Source organism: Cataglyphis hispanica, chromosome 2 (genome assembly GCF_021464435.1).
Source record: "Cataglyphis hispanica isolate Lineage 1 chromosome 2, ULB_Chis1_1.0, whole genome shotgun sequence".
NCBI classification, from domain to species: Eukaryota; Metazoa; Arthropoda; class Insecta; order Hymenoptera; family Formicidae; genus Cataglyphis; species Cataglyphis hispanica.
Window position 1 is genome coordinate 11,600,256 of NC_065955.1, and position 19,251 is coordinate 11,619,506.

Below are 19,251 nucleotides of genomic sequence, written 5' to 3' on the forward strand. Positions count from 1 at the left end.
ATATATAGCAATTTTATCAGAAATGCGAAGCACAGCGCATATGTATACGATTCTCTCTCTTTCTCTCTCTTTTTTTTTCTTTTGTCCAAAAAAATATTATTTCCACATGACTATTACACTTACCGGAAATGAAGAAAACTCGTCACCGGTAACATCATCACAGGTAACAGGTAACTATCCATTTAACGCAATCAAATAATGGCGAAAGCGAAGACGGTGGACAATAAAAGAGGCGCAGTAACATTCCTACAAAGTTATAAAAATTTAATTAATGTTTTTTTGCAAATGAATTAACGGATGTAACAATTTTCTGATGAGAGAAAATTTCTTTCATTTAATAAAATTATTTATTAAATTATTACGTACGATTTTATAAATTACTGACTTATTATTTTGTAATATTTATTTCGTTTATATTATCAACACATTGATACTATTTATAATCCAGAAATGCAGAAAATGAAATGCATAACAAATCGTACCTTTGTTATTTACTTTTACATTTCAATACTAGCTTTGTTGAGCATCTGTTGATACATTCGCAACACACAGTTTAATGCCACGACAGTTTTGAATTTAATTGACCAATCAGAACGAAGATTTCTTTGGTCTCTGATTGATCAATCATTGATTGCTTCGAAACTTTTGTAGCATCAAATGGAACGCTCCAAAAGAACAGCAGTTCCTCAACAGTGACCAATCAATTTGATACTTTTCCGAAAATAATAAAACATGTAGAAAATGATTGGCTACTACGTCATTTTCTGCCACATTGTCGTGTCTATACGCATACGCAAGAGCCATAATTCTATTCCAACCTAACGTAATCTAACCAAACCTATCGTCTATGCGCTTTTAGAAAGATTTCGTTGCTCGAATGTATTTATGTCATCACGAAACATTTCGAATTAACGAATTAAGTTCCCTCATATTGTAATTCCCTCATTTGTAAATAATTGCAACAAAATTATTTGTATTATATTACGTTGTAAGAATAATTATATCTATGGAGACTGTGCCGAAAGATTTGCGTGGATTAAGAGCATGTTTGGTATGCTCCTTGGTTAAGGTATGTTTCTTATAAATCCTAAATTACACCTCCAATAATAATCAATTCTTTAACAAGCCAATACATATAGAATTTATTTACATTTTCGAAATAATTGCATTTGTATGTTATCTTGCTTTAACAGACCTTTGATCAATTTGAGTTTGATGGATGTGACAACTGTGATGAGTTTCTTCGTATGAAGAATAATAAGGATAATGTTTTCGATTGTACAAGTTCCAACTTTGATGGGTAATATGCAAGAATATATATACAATTACTTAAGAGTGATTTTTGTATAATATTTTGTAATATATATGCAATAATATAGTTCTATTTGCAATAATATAGTTCTAGAAATATTTGATATCAGCATAAATTTTTTACATCTGTAAAGAACACAAAAAGAAATTATTAAAGATGTATATATATTAAAAAGCTGATATAATATTATCAATTATTATATAATAATATATCAATTAATAATGTTCAGTTTAATATACATAATTCTATTATAAAAGATGAAGCAATTTTATCACATTTTATTTACTCTGTTCATATTTTGTTTTATAGAATGATTGCTGCAATGAGTCCAGAAGATAGTTGGGTGTGTAAATGGCAAAGGATAAGTAAGTATATTGAAAGTATAATGATACTATTTAAAAATAACTAACATCTATAATTTATTACAATTATAATTGCACCTTTTTTTGTTTTATTCAAAAAAATTTTTTAAAAGCTCTGTTTCAAAATTATATAGTAATAAATAAAGAATTAATGACATATGTATATAAGTTTTACTTATATGTTTATAAATTATTTATAATATATATATATATATATATATATATATATATATCTAGATATTTTAATAAATATATTTATTTCTGAGATTTTCCACTTTTAAACATATAATACATTTATGCACATATATTATTCTCACATACAAATCTTGATCTATTTATTGAGGAACATATTTATTTGTATACATATAACTTTCTTATTATCAAGATGTAAATAGAATGATGCACAATATCTTTTTAGGAATTAAAATTTCCTATCTAATTATTTTAATTATGGCCAACATTAACAGAGATTCTGTTTGCTCCAGATCGTTTCTGCAAGGGTGTTTATGCTATATCAGTGTCAGGACGGTTACCAGCTGGTGTCATTAGAGAAATGAAAAGCAGAGGAATAGTTTATAGGCCACGCGATACAAGTCAACGTTAATTGTAATCAAGAATTATAAAAATTTTTTATACTATGTAAATAAAATAAAATTTTTTGTTAATTTATAATATTGCACTAAAATTACATCATTGTTTGAAATGCAACCACATTATTCATTATATTGAAATAAATATATAAATATATTTGCATACTTAAATATAAATATACTTCTACATTTTTATATATCATTGTATGCATATTATTAAGTATTTATAGAAAGTATAAGAATTTAATAAATAACTGACATAACATTTGCATTTTTTTACTTATATACATATAGATGATTTTACTAGATTAATGAAAATTTTATCAGAACTCTACTTTTAGAGATTATTTTCAATATTAATACTTTGATCGAATTTACGAATTCTATTAATAAGAGATATGTATGTAAAATGTGTATTCTTAGTCTAAATTAGAAAACGTTGCAACTGTATACAGATTGGCATTTAAATGTGGCTTCCTGGACACATATTTGGTTGATAAAGTAAAGAGTATCGCATTACCGGCAATTGATTGTTTACGCAATTAAGCCACAAATTTGCGCATGTTACATGATAATTATTATCATTATAAACAACTCGACCACTCGTAATAACTGTTAAACATAAGGAGCAAGACACACATTCTCCCTGGTGTAATGGCCAAGCTGGTAATTCAGTGACAATCTGTATTGGTACAAATGCACATCTATAATAATAGAATCTCTTTGCATAAAGTAAATGTAGGTGTTTAAGGATAAAAAATATATATAGGATATAGCTACATATATTAACATCTATATAATCACTTTATACTTACTGGTATATTAGCATAAAAAGGTTCCATTTCAGCCCAAATCCGATCAATATCCATTAAAAGATCATCAAATCCAATAATGTTTATGTCTAACTCTTTGTATGAAAAATTAACACGTCTACAAACAGCTGCAACTTCAGCTAAATCTATAAACAAAAAATATTGTATATATAATTTTACGTATTACACACTTGTGTATATATGAACAGACAATGATATATTGTATATTCTTAAAGATTCAAATCGATATGAATATTTCATTTTTAATTATAAAAATAATTTGATGTAATGTGCAATATTTCATGCACAAATGCAGTATTCAAAGAACACCTACGGCAGAGAAAGTTGTATCCTTGAGCTGAATTTAAAACCTCCTGCAAAACTAATTCTGATGTTATATTGGTAAATATATTGGCTGCAACTTGTAGCAGTAAAACACAACTTTCCATATATTGTTTCCATTCCCAATACATAGTCTGTAATAGAGAAATGCTTGATAAGATATGATAATATTAATATTCCTTCTACATATTAATATTTTAATATTTCTATTACATGTATACCTGCTGTGAAGTTTCTACAATTTGATCTTCCTCTATGTTTGAAGGTAAAAATGATTTAAGATCTAAGCTAGGCACAGATCCTGATCGTGGCAGTGCTTCAGATGGACCACTAATCAATTCTACACTATTTATCGAAATAGCATCCTCTTTCTGAATATTTTTTCCTAAGAATAATATACTACTTGATTTAAACAAAATAAGACACAAGCAAAAATAAAATTGCAGCATGTGTTGCAAAAATGCACTAACCTGACTCTACCAATTGTGCTTCAATTCCATCATCAAGTTTTAAATTATTAAAGGTCTCAGATACTTCGGATATAAAGTTCAGATCTGCCAAATTATTGTTGTCAACATTAGAATGCACTTTACTAAACTCAAAATCTGCAAAAATATTACTAAAGCTTTCAGTATCCGAAGTATCTGATATGATCGTAGAATGATTAGTAGATGGTTGTTCCGCAGACATAAATTCTCCGAACTCGTCGGCTGATTGATTATTAACAGTTAAATCTAAATTTGCATCATTCACGACAGATGTTTCCTGAACTAATGCACGCAATGCACTGTATTTATCTTCAATTTGTTGCAAGCTCATTAAATCTTGTTGAATAGAATTAGACATATCTACTGTGACAGCCTACAGATAAATTTACATATATATATCAGCAAAATATATATTAACTTATAAACTTTCAACTTATATAAATATACAAAGATGTATTTGTGCAACAATTATATACAATTGACATATTTATTTACCTTTGGTGTTAACTCCATTTTAAGTGTCTCTTTATCATTGCTAAGAGATATAGGCTCTATTACATTTGCCAGATTACTAAAACTATCATTATAATCCTTAGGCGAATCATTATTTCTGATCACAGTGTCTTTGAGTATTACTGTTTTCGATTGATTCTTTACTCCGCATTTAGAAAATAGATCCAACGGACCTTCTATTGTTGACTGATCTTTACTTTGATATGGTAAACTTGCAGGTGCAGACGTACGAATTTGACTATTAATATGTACAGTTTTTGTTCCAGTAGTGGCTTTCTTGACTTTGTCGACTGTTTTCTTTACTCCTAGATTATGATTAGCAAGTCTGCTGCCAATTGCAGAACCTTGTTTACTATCCCAAATTGATGCAGTGGGGATGTTAGAAATCGGTGCGCTCTGAAATTCGGTGAATTCATCGCAGGACTCATCGAAGGACGATGCAGGTGGAATGTCGATTTGAACACGTGGAGTTTGTTTTATTTCTTTTAACATATTATTAAAACTGTTTGCAGTTGTGCCAGATATTAGAGTCTTGCTATCGGAACATGATAATTTTCCACATGTATTGTTCGAAAAGGGTGTATTCACATCAGACATTGTATTTGTGTGAGCTCTAACTTTAATTTTTCCTCTAACATCAGAGGTATATTTTCCTTCTACACTTATATTATTGACATTGAACTCCTCGTTACCATAGTTTTGAAGTTTCTGTTGCGTGTTTGTTTGCGCAGTAGGTTGCAGATTCATCAAACAATCTATATTTAAATACGGCGTAGGAGGGAAGGGAAGTAAATGCAGTATATCGAGACTATTGAAGGTGTAAGAAGTCTGTGCAGCAGCGACGAGAGCCAGGACGACGTACAGTTCTTGTTCGGTCAGCTGTCCAGCGTACTTCTGATTAGCTAAACTCCATATGTGACCGAGAACCTCCGTGGGCAACTGGCTAGTGAGCAGCAGTGGAAATACCTTATTGGTGTCGACAAGCAGCTCGGTCTGCATGCCGTTCGACCTGACTCGATCATCTCGTACCGCCTCCCATACCATCTTGTAAACCGGCGGCAAGGTGGTCGAATTCGTCCATAGCCAATTCGGCAATTGATTCAGTCTCTTCGCGTGGCTCTTATTCATGTTTGCTCAACGAAGATCAAATCGGCGAATCTCGTTGCTACGAACGTCGCAAATAATATAAACTCATCGAGCTCTTGTGAGAATTCATTCTTCTTCAGTGGCTAGCTTGATGCGTACATTAACATCGCCAAGACAAGTCATCAGTCTTTCAATACCAATCACAGGAATATTTAAAATGCAAATATCTCATTTTTTCTGCAGAATGATGTTCACGTAGAAGCATACACAATTCACCTTTACATCAACTGACATCTGACATGATGACGTCAATTTTTCTTATCCCCCCTCTCTTAGATTAGGGTTAGACATTGTCAGATTGTATTTGAATTTTGAATGTTCGTTCATCATATAGATTATTTAAAAAAATTAAATTATATTTTTATTGATTAATTAAAGATTGCGATCCGTCATTTATCTTTTCAATCATATATTTAATCTTCCGCATCTGTCAAACGCTTAAAAATAGGTAGACCGAAATGTAAGAGATAAGAGATTAATCACGCTTCGATACAACAAATTGGTTCAATAATATGGCATAGCCAATGACGTCGCGTTCAAAGAACGCCATGTTTGTTTTGACCAGCCAATCCTTGATCGCATCGGTGGAAAACTCCACCGAACGATATAAATACAAACTGACTTGACGTTTGGTTATGGCAGACACCACAGACAATCCGAGTATCCCGCGCTAACATAACAGAGCGTCTTTACTCAAAGCTAGATAATATCGTAACCAGAATGTCGACGGACTTTTACATACGCTATTATGTCGGTCACAAGGGCAAGTTCGGTCACGAGTTTTTGGAATTCGAGTTTCGGCCCGATGGTAAGCTGCGATACGCTAACAATTCCAATTACAAAAACGACACGATGATCCGCAAAGAGGCGTACGTGCACCAGTGCGTGATGGAGGAGCTGAAGCGAATCATCCAGGATTCCGAGATCATGCAGGAGGACGACTCGCTGTGGCCGCAGCCGGACCGCGTCGGCCGGCAAGAGTTGGAAATTGTAATCGGTGACGAGCACATATCGTTCACCACGTCCAAGACCGGCTCCCTCCTGGATGTCAATCAGTCACGTGACCCGGAGGGGTTGCGCTGCTTCTACTACCTTGTACAGGATCTCAAATGTTTGGTGTTCTCTCTAATAGGATTGCACTTCAAGATCAAGCCCATATAAGCCCCCCGATTCTGTATTACGTGCAGATATTATTGTAATAATTTTTCTATATTCCAATAAAGTATAATGTTATTTATATATTTAGCTGTTTTTTTTTCTTTACGCAACAAGGTGCATTTGCGAGAGAGATTAAATTGCGAATATATTAGTGATTCGATCTAACCTCTTAGGTTTTTGTTCTTTGTAACTAAACTAGAACATAGAGAGAGAGAGAGAATAAATTGAAATAGATATATTGGAAAGAGAGAGGAAAAAGTTCAGTTGCAAAGAACAAATCTCTATAAGAAGAACGTTAATGCTAATGCTAAATTATTCGTGAATAGTGAATAAAGAAATTGATTGGTTGAATTTAACGAATCATTTATCCACTATTAGCTAATTATAAACGAATCGCGAATATGTGCACAATCTGACGCTAGCAACATACATACGTTCATTTCCCGCTAGAACAATCGGCAAATGGATATATATATCTATTAACATATTATATACAAAGGTGAGATAAAAGAACTTTTATCTCAGGGTATTTATACATATACACATATAGTGAGATAAAAGAATAACTGCACGCGTATATGCTCTGTTGTAGCAAAGTGATAATGCATTGCATCATGTCATATGTTATTATTTCACTATCTTTTATACAGATATTTTTCAATTTTTATGAAAAATATAATGTATAATAAATATGTGTTAATTCGAGAAAGCTTAAAGCACTTTTAAAAAAAATTTGTCGAGATAAATTTCTCTCATGATTCATTGAGAATAATAATTTTAAATATTACAGAAAATGGAATATATAAATATATATTTTATTGATTTCAAACAATCTTAATTGCAGATGCAAGACAGCTGCAAAATGTCTGCTGAACAGGATACATTAAACAACGAAAACATCAGCGATCAAGATCGTAGAACTCAAACTGATTCTGTTCATGAAAGATTTCGTCCAAAGGATTATGTTTATTGTGATGACTGCAAGAGTAAGATTGAGTCAAACACAGCCGCTATACAAAAGCATTATAAAAATGAATCACATCCTTCAAATAGTATTTGTAGATATTGCAAAGGCAAGGTGTTTACATATCGAAATATAGTAAATGATAATGATGCTGATAACATCTTAAATCATACATATATATTTCATAGATGCAAAGAAAAATATGTTTCAAAAGAAAAGAGCACAAGTGATGAATCATCACGATAATATCCCTGTAACTTCTTGTGTACAAGTTTTCTTCGAATTTAGAAAATGTCTTCAAAAAATTTTGAACATGTTAGATATTAATTTTTTATAACATTGAGATATTGATATATTATTATATTTCTAATTTTTATAATAACATTTAATAATAGATTTAATATATTATAAACTTAAATATGTTTTGTGTAAGATGGATACAAAAGATATCAAATATTCTACATAAATTTATTAATTTCTCTCTTTAAATAATCTGTTACAGATTATATTTTCATTTTTATATATATTTTTATGTTATGTATACACGTATATAAGTTTAACTAAATTTTTCATATGCAATATTAATAATACATCTTTATCTATATAAGAAGTATACAATTAAAAACACAAAAAGTTATAATTATCTGTAACATTTTTTTAAAAATGTAACAGGTGTGTAACATATACAAATCTTGCCACAAAGATTTAAATATTACTTTTAGTAACAATTATTCGCATACACAATTACATATGTTAAAAGAATAAATTAATAAAAATAAATATTAAAAGATATACAAATATATATATATATATATATATATATATATATATATATATATATATATATATTTAATTTTTAATGGGTAAAACAAGTTATTCATTATAGAATCAAGTTATTTATTATAGAATGAAAACTTATATTATAAACTTTGAGCTTATAAATACACAAAAATTGATTTCAAGTACAAAGGTACATGAATTTGTACATATTTTATTTTTCTATAATTAACATTCATTGTAAAACATTTCCGACATTTTAATTACACATTATAGAACTCTGAATATTTCATAGAAGCAAATCACTTTAACAAAATTTTTTTAATACATTACTTATTTATCTTATTCCATTGTATCAAGTATACAATTTAATAAAGTTAAATATAGATAATTTGTATGCTTAAATACATACAGAATTCCTTTCTCTTTCTGATACTTACATATATACGTGCATAAATTTACAAATTCAATAACATTTATACACAATCATATTTATTTTTTATCGCTAAAATATGAAATAAAGAAACTTATGGAAGGAAGATTTACAAATTTATTTGGCATAAATAAAATAATATTTTAGCATTTATGGCATAAAAAGTAGATTTGTAAGTTCAATTGTATTAATATATCTATTTTTAATTGTATTAATAAATAATATCTTTAAAAATTTAAACAACAATTTCAATAAATTATCAACATGTTAACTAAAAATAAATATACATTACATTCTATGACTGTTCTATTAGGCAGAATATATTATAATCTTTCTTATTTTGTAGCCATAACTATTGATATCCGTCACATCTCTTTATGCCTATATACTGTTATTTTTTTTCTTTTTATCTGAATATGTATATTGCATACATGTAATAGTGGCACATATACACACAGATCTTTTATAAAAGAAGTCTCTAATTGTGTATAAATTATATATAATACATATAATAAGTTAGAAAAGATGTTATTATTATACTTTTTATAAATGTGTGCAACAAGCTGCAGTTCGAATATATTATTAACTTAATATTTTTAATTGTTCAATGTATTTCTTCTATATTTAAAGGATTAGAAAAGTATATATATATTCAACATAGAGATATCCATATAGACAATTATATATCAATTATAGTAGCTGTAAAATGCCCTGTATGCAAATACATGATGTAACTTTGTACATAGAACACGCTTCAGGAACAGATTCATTGAAAGAAAACGATAAGCCCTGAAATATGTTCCATATACATCCAGCTATGATAAAGTTAATAATGATATACAGTGTAACACTATCAAATATAATGAAAGTGTATCATATACTCATCAAATACAGTATTTGCAAGTACATAAATTTCTTTATTTAATAGAATTCTAGTCACATATGATAGGGCTTTCGATTTCAGTTTCTCTTCAATAACGAGACTGACACTACTTTTTATCACATTCATTTTACGAAAAGGGAATTTTTTATATCACACCCATATACACTAAGGACATATCACGATCAGCATAGCTCGATTTTTCTTTTCTTTTCATAAATTTTTTTTTTTTTTTTTCATGAAAATGTTAAAAATTATTTAACAAATGCACCATAGATCAGACTATTTGTTATTTCAAGCCTCTGAATGATGGGCTAAGCTAACACTGGCCCCAGAGTGATATAATAATCAATAGATATTTTGTACTAAAAATTGGGATATGCACGCACACACACGGACTTTTTTGGGATGTGCGAATTTGTTTCCTCACAATATATTTATAAATATGAAAGAGGAGGTATTGTAGGAAAAGTTTTGGTAAAGAAATTGACTAGATTAAAAAATAACAATTTGTCGGATTATGAGGAGACAGCATGCCTATCCCATAAATAAGAATATTCCAATATACGGAATTTGAAATTATAATAATTATAAGTATAATAACTATAATAACTATAATAGATTCCAGTAACAAATTAGATAGAAATATGTATATATATATGCGACTGTATTATAGATTATAAAAAAATATCTCAATTAAGAGACCTATTTTGTAACAATGTTGTTATGTGTCATTGCGCAATGATGACATAATGACATCATTAAAAGTTACAGAATAGGCACTTAATTTAAATTATTTATAGACTGTCGCTCAATTGATTCATACACATTGTGCGCAAAATAATTGTCAATACTAATCAATATACTAGTTTATGCTTCTTAATAAATCATTTAATAAAAAAAACCTCATTACGTTTCATCGAGGAAAAACAGATAAATTAGAAATTTACGAGGCCAGAGCAATCTTATTCCATGAATGGATGCTTGAACGATTAATGTAACCGTAATATAATGAACTACAGTGTGTGTGCAATACGTTGTATATGTAATTTTGCTAATGAATCGATTTGTACGGGCTGTCGCAATTCTGGCAAAATTTGTCGAGTTGGCATTTATACACAGAACATAAGCAAATAGTTCTGCTTTGTTTATAAAAAATATACTACTTTGTCCTTTTTGTATAATAGCTTATATATCTTCACATACATTATGTGGCAGATATCTTTTTACAGACATAAATAACTTTGCGAATTTCCTTAACAATTTGTGTTATCTGATAAATATTCTTTAAAAATGTAACCATGCACTTCATTCCATTGCATGGTTTTTTAAAAATGATTTTAATTTTGTTGGATAATCTGTCATAACACCAGTTGCTCCTAATTCAAATGCTTTTTCAAATTCCTCATCTTTATTCAAAACCCAAAAGTAAACCTATACATAGACATATATAATAAAACCATTACCCAATTAAAAAGTTGTAATTCCATATAATCATGTGGACTGTAATACATATACTTACATGTATGCCCCGTGCTCTTAAATGATTAAATAAACACGGCCTCATTAATAGCACATTAATTGTACGTACTACAAATTTTTCCAATGATAAAAATGTTTGACTTGACCCGCCTTTACGTCTAGAATGAAAATGCAAGAAAGATAATTTCGTTTGTGTATTTGAATAAATGTAATTCTATTATAATTATAAGAAAATATCAATTATATTACCGCAAATAGATCGAAGGTAAAAAAATTTCAAGATGTGTTTCCTTCAGCGGTACAAATGGCAACAAGCCAGTATACAAAAGAAATATCAACATTGTCACACGTTGCATTGAAAAAAGTAGATTTACGTTTGGATTCTATAATAAAATTAAAATTATTAAAAATATAACAAAATCAACAATCTATATAAAAATACCTCTCTATTCAGTTTTTTCACTTAAAAAAATAAGTTATTAGCTTTTATTTGATTAGTCGCAATTCCTTCTGTGATAACATTATATGATATAACAAATAAATGTCTATGTCAAGTTAATTATATCTTGAACATGCTTTGACAATAAGAACAAATATCTTACCAAGAATAGCTAAGTAAAAATTGTCAAATATTTTATGAAATATTATTTAACACTTTTTTTCAAAGATATATTGAATTAAATTTTGCATATTGACATACCATTTTATAGCATTTCTGTGTGACCTCATCACTAAAGTTTCCCCAAACTGTATATTCTTCTCTATTGTATTGTTTTATAAGATCAGAAACTTTTGATATAAGTTGATCGTCATTGATTTTAATATCAATATTAATAGGAATATTAGGAAATGCTTCAAAAACTTCTCGTAGCAAGGCAAATCGTCGATCTTCTTCCCTCGCAGAACCAACATATTCCATATCTGTTCAACTACAGCTTTTAAATAATTTTGTTCAAAAATATAATCCTTTCTTTAAATAATAAATAACAATACCTGGCTCAAAATCAATTGGTAAACGTTGCTTTAAGAGTGGCAAATCTTTGTAATCCAATTCAGAAATATTTTTATTTATACCAGTGCTACGTAAAAGATTCTGATCGTGAGAGACTACTACTTCGCCATCTCTTGTAAGATGACAATCTAATTCCAACATTTGAGTTCCAATAGCCACTGCTCTGTAATTGTAAGTAAACATGTTAATATCACTTACAAATGTATTTATGATATATATTTATGATACGTATTTATGATATATATATATATATATATAATTTCAAATAAATGTGAACATTAATCAGTAATCAAGCAAATTACTGATAAATTAAAAGTGTTCGTTCCACTTATGCTAATTTAATTATACACAAAAAACTACAGGAGAAATTTAATTTAAATATATTACATTTGGTGCTGTTATAAAAATATGTATTTCAAATAATCAACCTTTTTAATGTTCATAATTATTTTATCTTTTGTCCTTTTTTTGTGGTATGTTTATGATATAAATCAATATTAATATAATCTCAATTTTATTTTTCTGTATGCATCTAATTAATATGAAATTAATATGAAATTAATGTATTAAATGCAAATAATATTAGAAACAATTAATAGAGTTCATAATATATTTTGATTGTCATATTAAAAGAGTTGTATATCAAATATGTAGATTGCTTGTGTTTGTATACTTATGTGTGTGTATATCTGTTTTTATATTACTAATATATATTATATGTAAATAACATATTATTTAATTGTGCAAAACATGTATTTTTCACAACAATATAAAACATCAATGTTGCATTAAAATTAACATGGAACAAAAGATTTTAACATCTCTGTGTTGTACTATGTACAAAGTATTTCGAATAAAAATTATTTACAAGGATGTCAAATACGTATGTAATAATAATGCGATTAATATATTCACACTGGCAATTGTGTGATATGAAAAAAAAACTCGCAGTCTTAGATTAAAAGCACACAAGAGTCTTGAGAGTAAACAATATATTTTAACTAACCGTCTAAATGCGCACATCGTGTTCTCATAGCTCTCGCCCGCTCCTAAAAAGGGTATCACACACAGCAAAAATTAATGACATTTCACAGAGAAAAAACACTCATACGCGCATCATATCACAACGATCGTAATCGCACGCGAGAATGAAGAGATTCGACGAGGTAAACAAAGGGGGTGGGGGGAGGGAAGGTAACGACGACGAGGCGACGACTCACCGCCCCGATGGCTGATATGATGGCACATAAACTTCACCCTCTTCTTCTTGTGGAGTAAGGTAGGATACTTGAACAGTATCACCGAGGTGAGCATGTAGCCGCCGATCAACGTGTACAGCAACATTCTCTCGCTCTGTCCCGCACGCTTATCCGCCGTTGAATGACATTGACATGCCGATATTCACATACCTTCTCGGTTTGGCGGGGCCAAACAATAGACACAAATAAACGGTAGGGATAGGAGCAGACGACGGCGAAAGAGCGAGACCGTCGTCCCTGAATGATGCATACTCGAGAGTAGCGCATCGCGCTAATACATATACGCGAGACTGCGACTGCGCAGTTTTCGCGGGTGTACGATTTTCTTTTTTTTTCTTTCCTGCGCGCGTCACAATCGGCCAATCGAAAGTCCTTTTCGTTAATCGAGAATAATTAATTGCTAATAAAACAATGAGAGAGAGACAGAGAGAGGGTGATAAACATCTGTCAAGAAAGAAAAAATTTAATAATTATAATGTTCATTTACACTATATGTTACTTTTAAATTTTAAAAAGAGAGGAGATACAAAATCACGTAGCTTCTAGAAGATTCTCGAGTACCGTATCGCATCTCGATTTTAAATTATTCTTGAACGCGTCAAAAGTTTTATGCAATAAAATTGATTTAAGAAATGTTAGAGAAGAAATGTCATATGAAAATCAGGCATTAATACTAATCCCGGATGCGCGCGCTACGATCTGATCTACATTCAACGTTTTTCTACGTGTAGAACTCTCGACGCGCTCTACGTAGCGGTTCCGACTTCTGAATGCACCTGCCACACGATTCTTGAAAGTTCCTTCACAAAAATGCGCTCTTGTCAGCGTCCCTCGCACGGTTGACGCGATGTCCGAATCGAATTCGCCTAAAACGGATACCAGTAGCTCCAGCCTCCTGCGACAATTTCGCTTTCAAAAAAAACAAACGAAAGCAATAAATATGTGTAAGATCTCGCGCACATTTCTTGTTACTCTATCTCGTTAATCGAATGCAACCGGTGCGCGTATTCTCTGGATTCTTCATCATGTTTCTGCAATATGACTCTGTGCATTAATGTAAAACATTTATTTTATCCCGATTTAGCAGTTCGATATTTAAGAATTGATTTTAACTCGAGCAATTTATATTAAATAATTTTTCGTTTGTATATTTATCTATTATAAATTATGAATTATATAAATTTATAGTTGTAATATGGTAAAAATGACATTTAATTTGGTATCGTTTTTTGTACCTGGTTTAATATAAATTAATCTTATTTATCATTTTAAGCCAGAAATTTTATACAAATATTAATTTTTTATTTTTTTTTTTAGCTGACGATGACAGTAATTTGGTAAGTTCTGATACACAAGTGCGCCGTAAAGTTGTAAATCGTATTGAGGATAGTGACAGTGATATTGGTAGTCCAGCTAAATCAAGTTTAGATTGCAATGCCAAAGGTAAAGAGAATAAGTTAAAGTACCTGACAGCTTTGTATCCACAGAATGATGTATTGGTAAGCACAATTAAATTTTTTGAATAAAGCTTTGTCTCTTTCTCACATTTGTATTATTTACTTGAGTAATTCATCTAATTATATCACATTAATATATGCAAACTTTTATTTATTTTATATTAAATGTTGATAAACCTTTTTGCTATCTTTAAAATACAAAATAAATTAAACTTGATGAAAACATAAATAGTAAAATGATAAATCAATAGCATTTATTAATAGTGAAAAATATAATCTTTAATATAATATATATATATATATATATATATATATATATATATAAAATATTATTTTTGTAGCATATAGAAGAAGTACTTAGTAGTACCAATTGGAATGTTGAAGAGGCTGAAGAGGCACTTAAAAAAAATAGGAAAAGAAGTTTGAAGGGATCTACAAAAAGTAATAAAAAGAAAAGAAGAAAATTGAATGTGGATGAAGATGTAGATATTGATTCAGACGAAGGAAATTATAAAGACAAAGTATTTAATAGGTATATAATTTTGCAATACTTCTTATAATTCAATTTTTCTCTGGAGATATGCCCGTCAACATTTTATTTAAGAGATATTGATATGTAAACATTTTCATTATAAAATTTTATGAAACTATTATCAGATTATAAATTAATAGTGTTTCAACTATTTTACTAGAAAATATGAAAATTTTAATGTAATTATAAATTTTAATGTAATTATAAATGTTATAAATTTTGTTCATAATGTTTTTTTAATAATGTTTAATTTGCGAAAGCGTCGAACAAACTGAGAAAGTCACTGAGAAAATTTCTCAGTAATATGTCAATATAGTGTTTGTTATCGTTTTTATAATATTAATTGATTATAATGTCATTGACATGAACAGTTACAAAAACAAATATATATTAGCAGTTGTACAACAAATTTATCATTTCTACCCATAACTTTAGATGTCAGTATTTCTTAAGCAAAGCATTTACGGTCACACGTTCAGAGGAAAATTTTTTCTTGTTTTGAGATCCTATATTTTAAGGGCATTTAAACCTGTAACACCTTGTATATAATGTCAAGATAAATATTATTGTTTCATAGTGATGAAGACTCAGATATAGAGATATCTAATGAGCTCACAGGTGATAAGAAGGCAGTTTTAGAGTTTATGCAAACTGCTCTGCCTTCAGAGCTCCTTCTTATGTCCCAATGTTCTCAGAAGCGAGCTAATGCTATTGTAGAAGCAAGACCATTTCAAGATTGGAGAGACTTGGTGAATAAATTCCAAAATACAAGATATTTAGACACAGAATTATTAAATACAGCTCAGGTAAATTTAAAAAAATAGATGCATGTATATAAGTAACAGTATTTAGTTTTCAACTTATTAGGATATTAATATTAATTTTTGTATGTATAGAATTAAATATATATAGAATTAAAAGATTTTCATGACAACAAGATATATACATCAGTACAACAAGGTCTAATTATTATCAATTTTAATTTTTATAATTATTATATTTTATAATTATTACAATTTTATATTTAATGTGTTCAAAGGTATTATTATCTACACGTCATGTAGTTGAGATTCTAATGAAAAAATGTCTTCGCTTGTCCACCAATATGGAAAAAGCTGTGGCTGCTGGTGCTTCAGCTATAACACAGCAACCAAAAGCATTATCACCAGATTTAATATTAGCTCCATACCAAATGGTTGGCTTGAATTGGCTCGCCGTTATGCATGCACAGAATGTAAATGGTATATTAGCTGATGAAATGGGTCTAGGGAAAACGGTACAAGTGATAGCATTTCTAACATATTTAAAGGAAGCTCGTCTTCTCAATGAAATGGACGGGCCTCATTTAATTGTTGTTCCCAGTTCGACTATGGGTAATGTATCTTTACAATGTTTAATAGTAATCTAAAAATAAGCTCTTTTCATATATACTCATCTTTTATTTTTATAGAAAATTGGTGGAATGAGTTAGAGAAATGGTCACCTGACTTGAAAATTGTACAATATTATGGCTCTCAAGATGAACGAAAAGATATGCGAATGGGATGGCGAAGTGGTGATCTTGATGATGTTGATGTTCTGTTAACTACATACAATTTAATTTGTAGCACCCCAGAAGAACGTAGATTATTTCGCGTTATGCGAATTAACTATGTTATTTTTGATGAAGCTCACATGCTCAAAAACATGAGCACTGTTAGATACGAAAATCTTGTCAGGATTAACGTATGTATTTATTGTATATATATATATATATATATATATATATATATATACATACATACATGCACATATATAAATATGGAAATCATTTTTTGTAACAAAATCTCAATTGCTTTTAAAGGCTAAACATCGGATTTTATTGACTGGTACACCTCTACAAAATAATTTATTGGAATTGATGTCTTTGTTGATATTTGTAATGCCTTCATTGTTTGCTGGCAAACAAGCAGATATAAAAAGTTTATTTTCTAAAAATTCTGTAAGTGATTAAATAATTATTAAAAATGTATCACACATACTCGCATATATTTACTATGTTATCATAATGTATTCATGTATTCAATAGCTAATTTATCATTTACATTCTGAAATTTTCAGAAATGTGATAAAAAGAATGGAGAACAGCCGTTATTTGAAAGAGAACAAGTTAAGAACGCAAAGGAGATTATGCGACCATTTGTCCTTCGACGACTTAAAAATCAAGTCCTACGTGATTTGCCTGATAAAAAAGACGAAATCATACGATGTGCATTAATTGAGAAACAGCAAAGTATGTATAATAAATTAGTTGCACAATTTTCAGCAGAGGCTAGTGAAATTACGGAAGTGAATGGAACTGGTATGATGATGCAATTGAGAAAGCTCGCCAATCATCCTCTTCTTGTACGAGATTATTATAATGAGAAAAAACTTGAGGTATTTATTATTATTATTATTATTATATATACATATGTATATATGACTAAAAAACAAACTGATTTTATTTTTTTAATTCGTTTCTAATTTATATCAATGTATCCTATTAGGCTATAGCAAACAGATTGGTGAAAGAATCAGGTTACAAACAGAAGAATCCAAAGTATGTCTTTGAAGAATTGATTTGGACGTCTGATTATCAAATAAATCAATTAACACGTATGTACAAAAGTGTTGCTGGTTTTGGTTTGCCCCAGGAACTTATCCCTCAGGCTGGTAAATTAAAAGAATTGGACAAGTTACTACCACAATTGAAAAAAGACAGTCATAGAGTACTTATCTTTAGCCAATTTACTATGGTATTAGACATACTTGAAGAATATTTGACCATTAGAGGACACACATTCCTAAGGTTTGCAGTAACTATAAGATTGATTTAAATTGCATGTTAATCTTAATTCAATTATTAATAAATTTAACATTTAAATTAGGCTAGATGGTAGTACACCTGTGACTGAGAGACAGACTCTTATAAATGAATACACACAAGATGCAAATATATTCATATTTTTATTATCTACAAGAGCTGGAGGTTTGGGAATCAATTTAACAGCTGCAGATACTGTTATAATTCATGATATAGATTTCAATCCCTACAATGATAAGCAAGCAGAAGATCGATGTCATCGTGTTGGGCAAAAAAAGTAAGTATCATCATATATCAAAGTACATTTAAGTTGGAATAAAATATACACGTTTTATCGTTCATTAAAACGGATTTGAAGATTCTGAATTTTTTTACAGTCCAGTTACAATAATTAGATTATTAAGTGAAGGCACAATAGAGGAAAACATGTATGAAATAGCACAAGAAAAACTACATCTTGAACAACAAATTACTGGAAATGAAGGTAAAAGCAAGATGTAAAAGTGCAAATGTTACACTTTATAGTTGCAAAAATATTAATAAGGTTTATTTCTGTTCACAGAAAGTGATAATGCAGATAAGAAATCTGTTTTAAAATTATTAAAAATGACCATAGGCCAAGATGCTCACAATAAATCTTTATCACCAACGAAAAATACATGTAAAGCATTTGATGTAATAGGAAATAACGAAAATTGTAAATAGCTTATCATTCTATTTGTAATAGTCATAATTTTGATATATTTCGATTTTATCTACTGGAAAGGTCAACTCGTCATAAACACAAACACACACAAGGATAATAATATAACATATTTTATAAAACTTCAAGTTTTTTACTCTGATTTAAAAAATCAGAGAATATTAAACTATGATAAATACGTAAT

At 29.3% G+C, this 19,251-nt stretch overlaps 5 protein-coding genes across 8 annotated transcripts; 3 read left to right on the top strand and 2 right to left on the bottom strand.

The window, feature by feature from the left end:
- Window positions 1-671: 671 nt before the first annotated feature.
- Window positions 672-2,441, top strand: LOC126855560 (transcription elongation factor SPT4). Its single transcript, XM_050603344.1, has 4 exons — window positions 672-1,069; window positions 1,194-1,300; window positions 1,622-1,677; window positions 2,160-2,441. The coding sequence occupies exons 1-4, from the start codon at window positions 1,007-1,009 to the stop codon at window positions 2,276-2,278; spliced, it is 345 nt and encodes a 114-aa protein (XP_050459301.1). The 5' UTR covers window positions 672-1,006; the 3' UTR covers window positions 2,279-2,441.
- On the bottom strand, window positions 2,005-6,054 carry LOC126855305 (synergin gamma-like). 2 transcript variants are annotated; one of them, XM_050602839.1, is made up of 6 exons: window positions 4,402-6,054; window positions 3,889-4,279; window positions 3,640-3,803; window positions 3,411-3,552; window positions 3,080-3,222; window positions 2,005-2,946 (listed from the first exon to the last, which is right to left on the bottom strand). In XM_050602839.1, exons 1-6 carry the CDS (start codon window positions 5,545-5,547, stop codon window positions 2,728-2,730), a joined length of 2,205 nt encoding a protein of 734 aa, XP_050458796.1. In that variant the 5' UTR covers window positions 5,548-6,054; the 3' UTR covers window positions 2,005-2,727. The 2 variants fall into 2 exon arrangements, 1 of the variants encoding a protein (XP_050458796.1); XR_007688219.1 differs by lacking the exon at window positions 2,005-2,946 and having other exon boundaries at window positions 3,632-3,803.
- Window positions 6,055-6,183: 129 nt separating this feature from the next.
- On the top strand, window positions 6,184-6,804 carry LOC126855540 (protein mago nashi homolog). Its single transcript, XM_050603304.1, has one exon. The coding sequence runs from the start codon at window positions 6,286-6,288 to the stop codon at window positions 6,724-6,726; it is 441 nt and encodes a 146-aa protein (XP_050459261.1). The 5' UTR covers window positions 6,184-6,285; the 3' UTR covers window positions 6,727-6,804.
- A 609-nt stretch (window positions 6,805-7,413) lies between these two features.
- Window positions 7,414-19,078, top strand: LOC126855293 (SWI/SNF-related matrix-associated actin-dependent regulator of chromatin subfamily A containing DEAD/H box 1 homolog). 2 transcript variants are annotated; one of them, XM_050602825.1, is made up of 12 exons: window positions 7,414-7,418; window positions 14,848-15,029; window positions 15,329-15,519; window positions 16,097-16,325; window positions 16,559-16,892; window positions 16,970-17,244; window positions 17,363-17,500; window positions 17,620-17,937; window positions 18,048-18,349; window positions 18,429-18,641; window positions 18,742-18,848; window positions 18,927-19,078. In XM_050602825.1, the coding sequence occupies exons 1-12, from the start codon at window positions 7,415-7,417 to the stop codon at window positions 19,067-19,069; spliced, it is 2,436 nt and encodes an 811-aa protein (XP_050458782.1). In that variant the 5' UTR covers window position 7,414; the 3' UTR covers window positions 19,070-19,078. The 2 variants fall into 2 exon arrangements, with proteins under 2 accessions (XP_050458782.1, XP_050458775.1); XM_050602818.1 differs by lacking the exon at window positions 7,414-7,418 and adding an exon at window positions 13,971-14,474.
- On the bottom strand, window positions 9,794-13,816 carry LOC126855449 (lysophospholipase D GDPD1-like). Of its 2 annotated transcripts, XM_050603113.1 has the most exons (7): window positions 13,492-13,816; window positions 13,278-13,320; window positions 12,253-12,434; window positions 11,960-12,180; window positions 11,509-11,642; window positions 11,300-11,417; window positions 9,794-11,211 (listed from the first exon to the last, which is right to left on the bottom strand). In XM_050603113.1, the coding sequence occupies exons 1-7, from the start codon at window positions 13,613-13,615 to the stop codon at window positions 11,086-11,088; spliced, it is 948 nt and encodes a 315-aa protein (XP_050459070.1). In that variant the 5' UTR covers window positions 13,616-13,816; the 3' UTR covers window positions 9,794-11,085. The 2 variants fall into 2 exon arrangements, with proteins under 2 accessions (XP_050459070.1, XP_050459077.1); XM_050603120.1 differs by lacking the exon at window positions 13,278-13,320 and having other exon boundaries at window positions 13,492-13,782.
- Window positions 19,079-19,251: the final 173 nt, after the last annotated feature.

Excerpts from the sequence above, each read along its gene's own strand:
- LOC126855560 (XM_050603344.1), top strand. The coding sequence starts at position 1,007 with ATGGAGACTGTGCCGAAAGATTTGCGTGGATTAAGAGCATGTTTGGTA. Across the intron at positions 1,070-1,193 it reads TGGTATGCTCCTTGGTTAAG|ACCTTTGATCAATTTGAGTT; the intron begins GTATGTTTCTTA and ends TTGCTTTAACAG. Across the intron at positions 1,301-1,621 it reads ACAAGTTCCAACTTTGATGG|AATGATTGCTGCAATGAGTC; the intron begins GTAATATGCAAG and ends TTTGTTTTATAG.
- LOC126855305 (XM_050602839.1), bottom strand. The coding sequence starts at position 5,547 with ATGAATAAGAGCCACGCGAAGAGACTGAATCAATTGCCGAATTGGCTA. Across the intron at positions 3,804-3,888 it reads AGCACAATTGGTAGAGTCAG|GAAAAAATATTCAGAAAGAG; the intron begins GTTAGTGCATTT and ends TATTATTCTTAG. Across the intron at positions 2,947-3,079 it reads CTTTTTATGCTAATATACCA|ATTGTCACTGAATTACCAGC; the intron begins GTAAGTATAAAG and ends GTACCAATACAG.
- LOC126855540 (XM_050603304.1), top strand. The coding sequence starts at position 6,286 with ATGTCGACGGACTTTTACATACGCTATTATGTCGGTCACAAGGGCAAG.
- LOC126855449 (XM_050603113.1), bottom strand. The coding sequence starts at position 13,615 with ATGTTGCTGTACACGTTGATCGGCGGCTACATGCTCACCTCGGTGATA. Across the intron at positions 13,321-13,491 it reads TCATATCAGCCATCGGGGCG|GAGCGGGCGAGAGCTATGAG; the intron begins GTGAGTCGTCGC and ends TACCCTTTTTAG. Across the intron at positions 12,181-12,252 it reads ACCAATTGATTTTGAGCCAG|ATATGGAATATGTTGGTTCT; the intron begins GTATTGTTATTT and ends GTAGTTGAACAG.
- LOC126855293 (XM_050602818.1), top strand. The coding sequence starts at position 14,378 with ATGTCCGAATCGAATTCGCCTAAAACGGATACCAGTAGCTCCAGCCTC. Across the intron at positions 18,350-18,428 it reads AGAGGACACACATTCCTAAG|GCTAGATGGTAGTACACCTG; the intron begins GTTTGCAGTAAC and ends CATTTAAATTAG. Across the intron at positions 18,642-18,741 it reads CATCGTGTTGGGCAAAAAAA|TCCAGTTACAATAATTAGAT; the intron begins GTAAGTATCATC and ends ATTTTTTTACAG.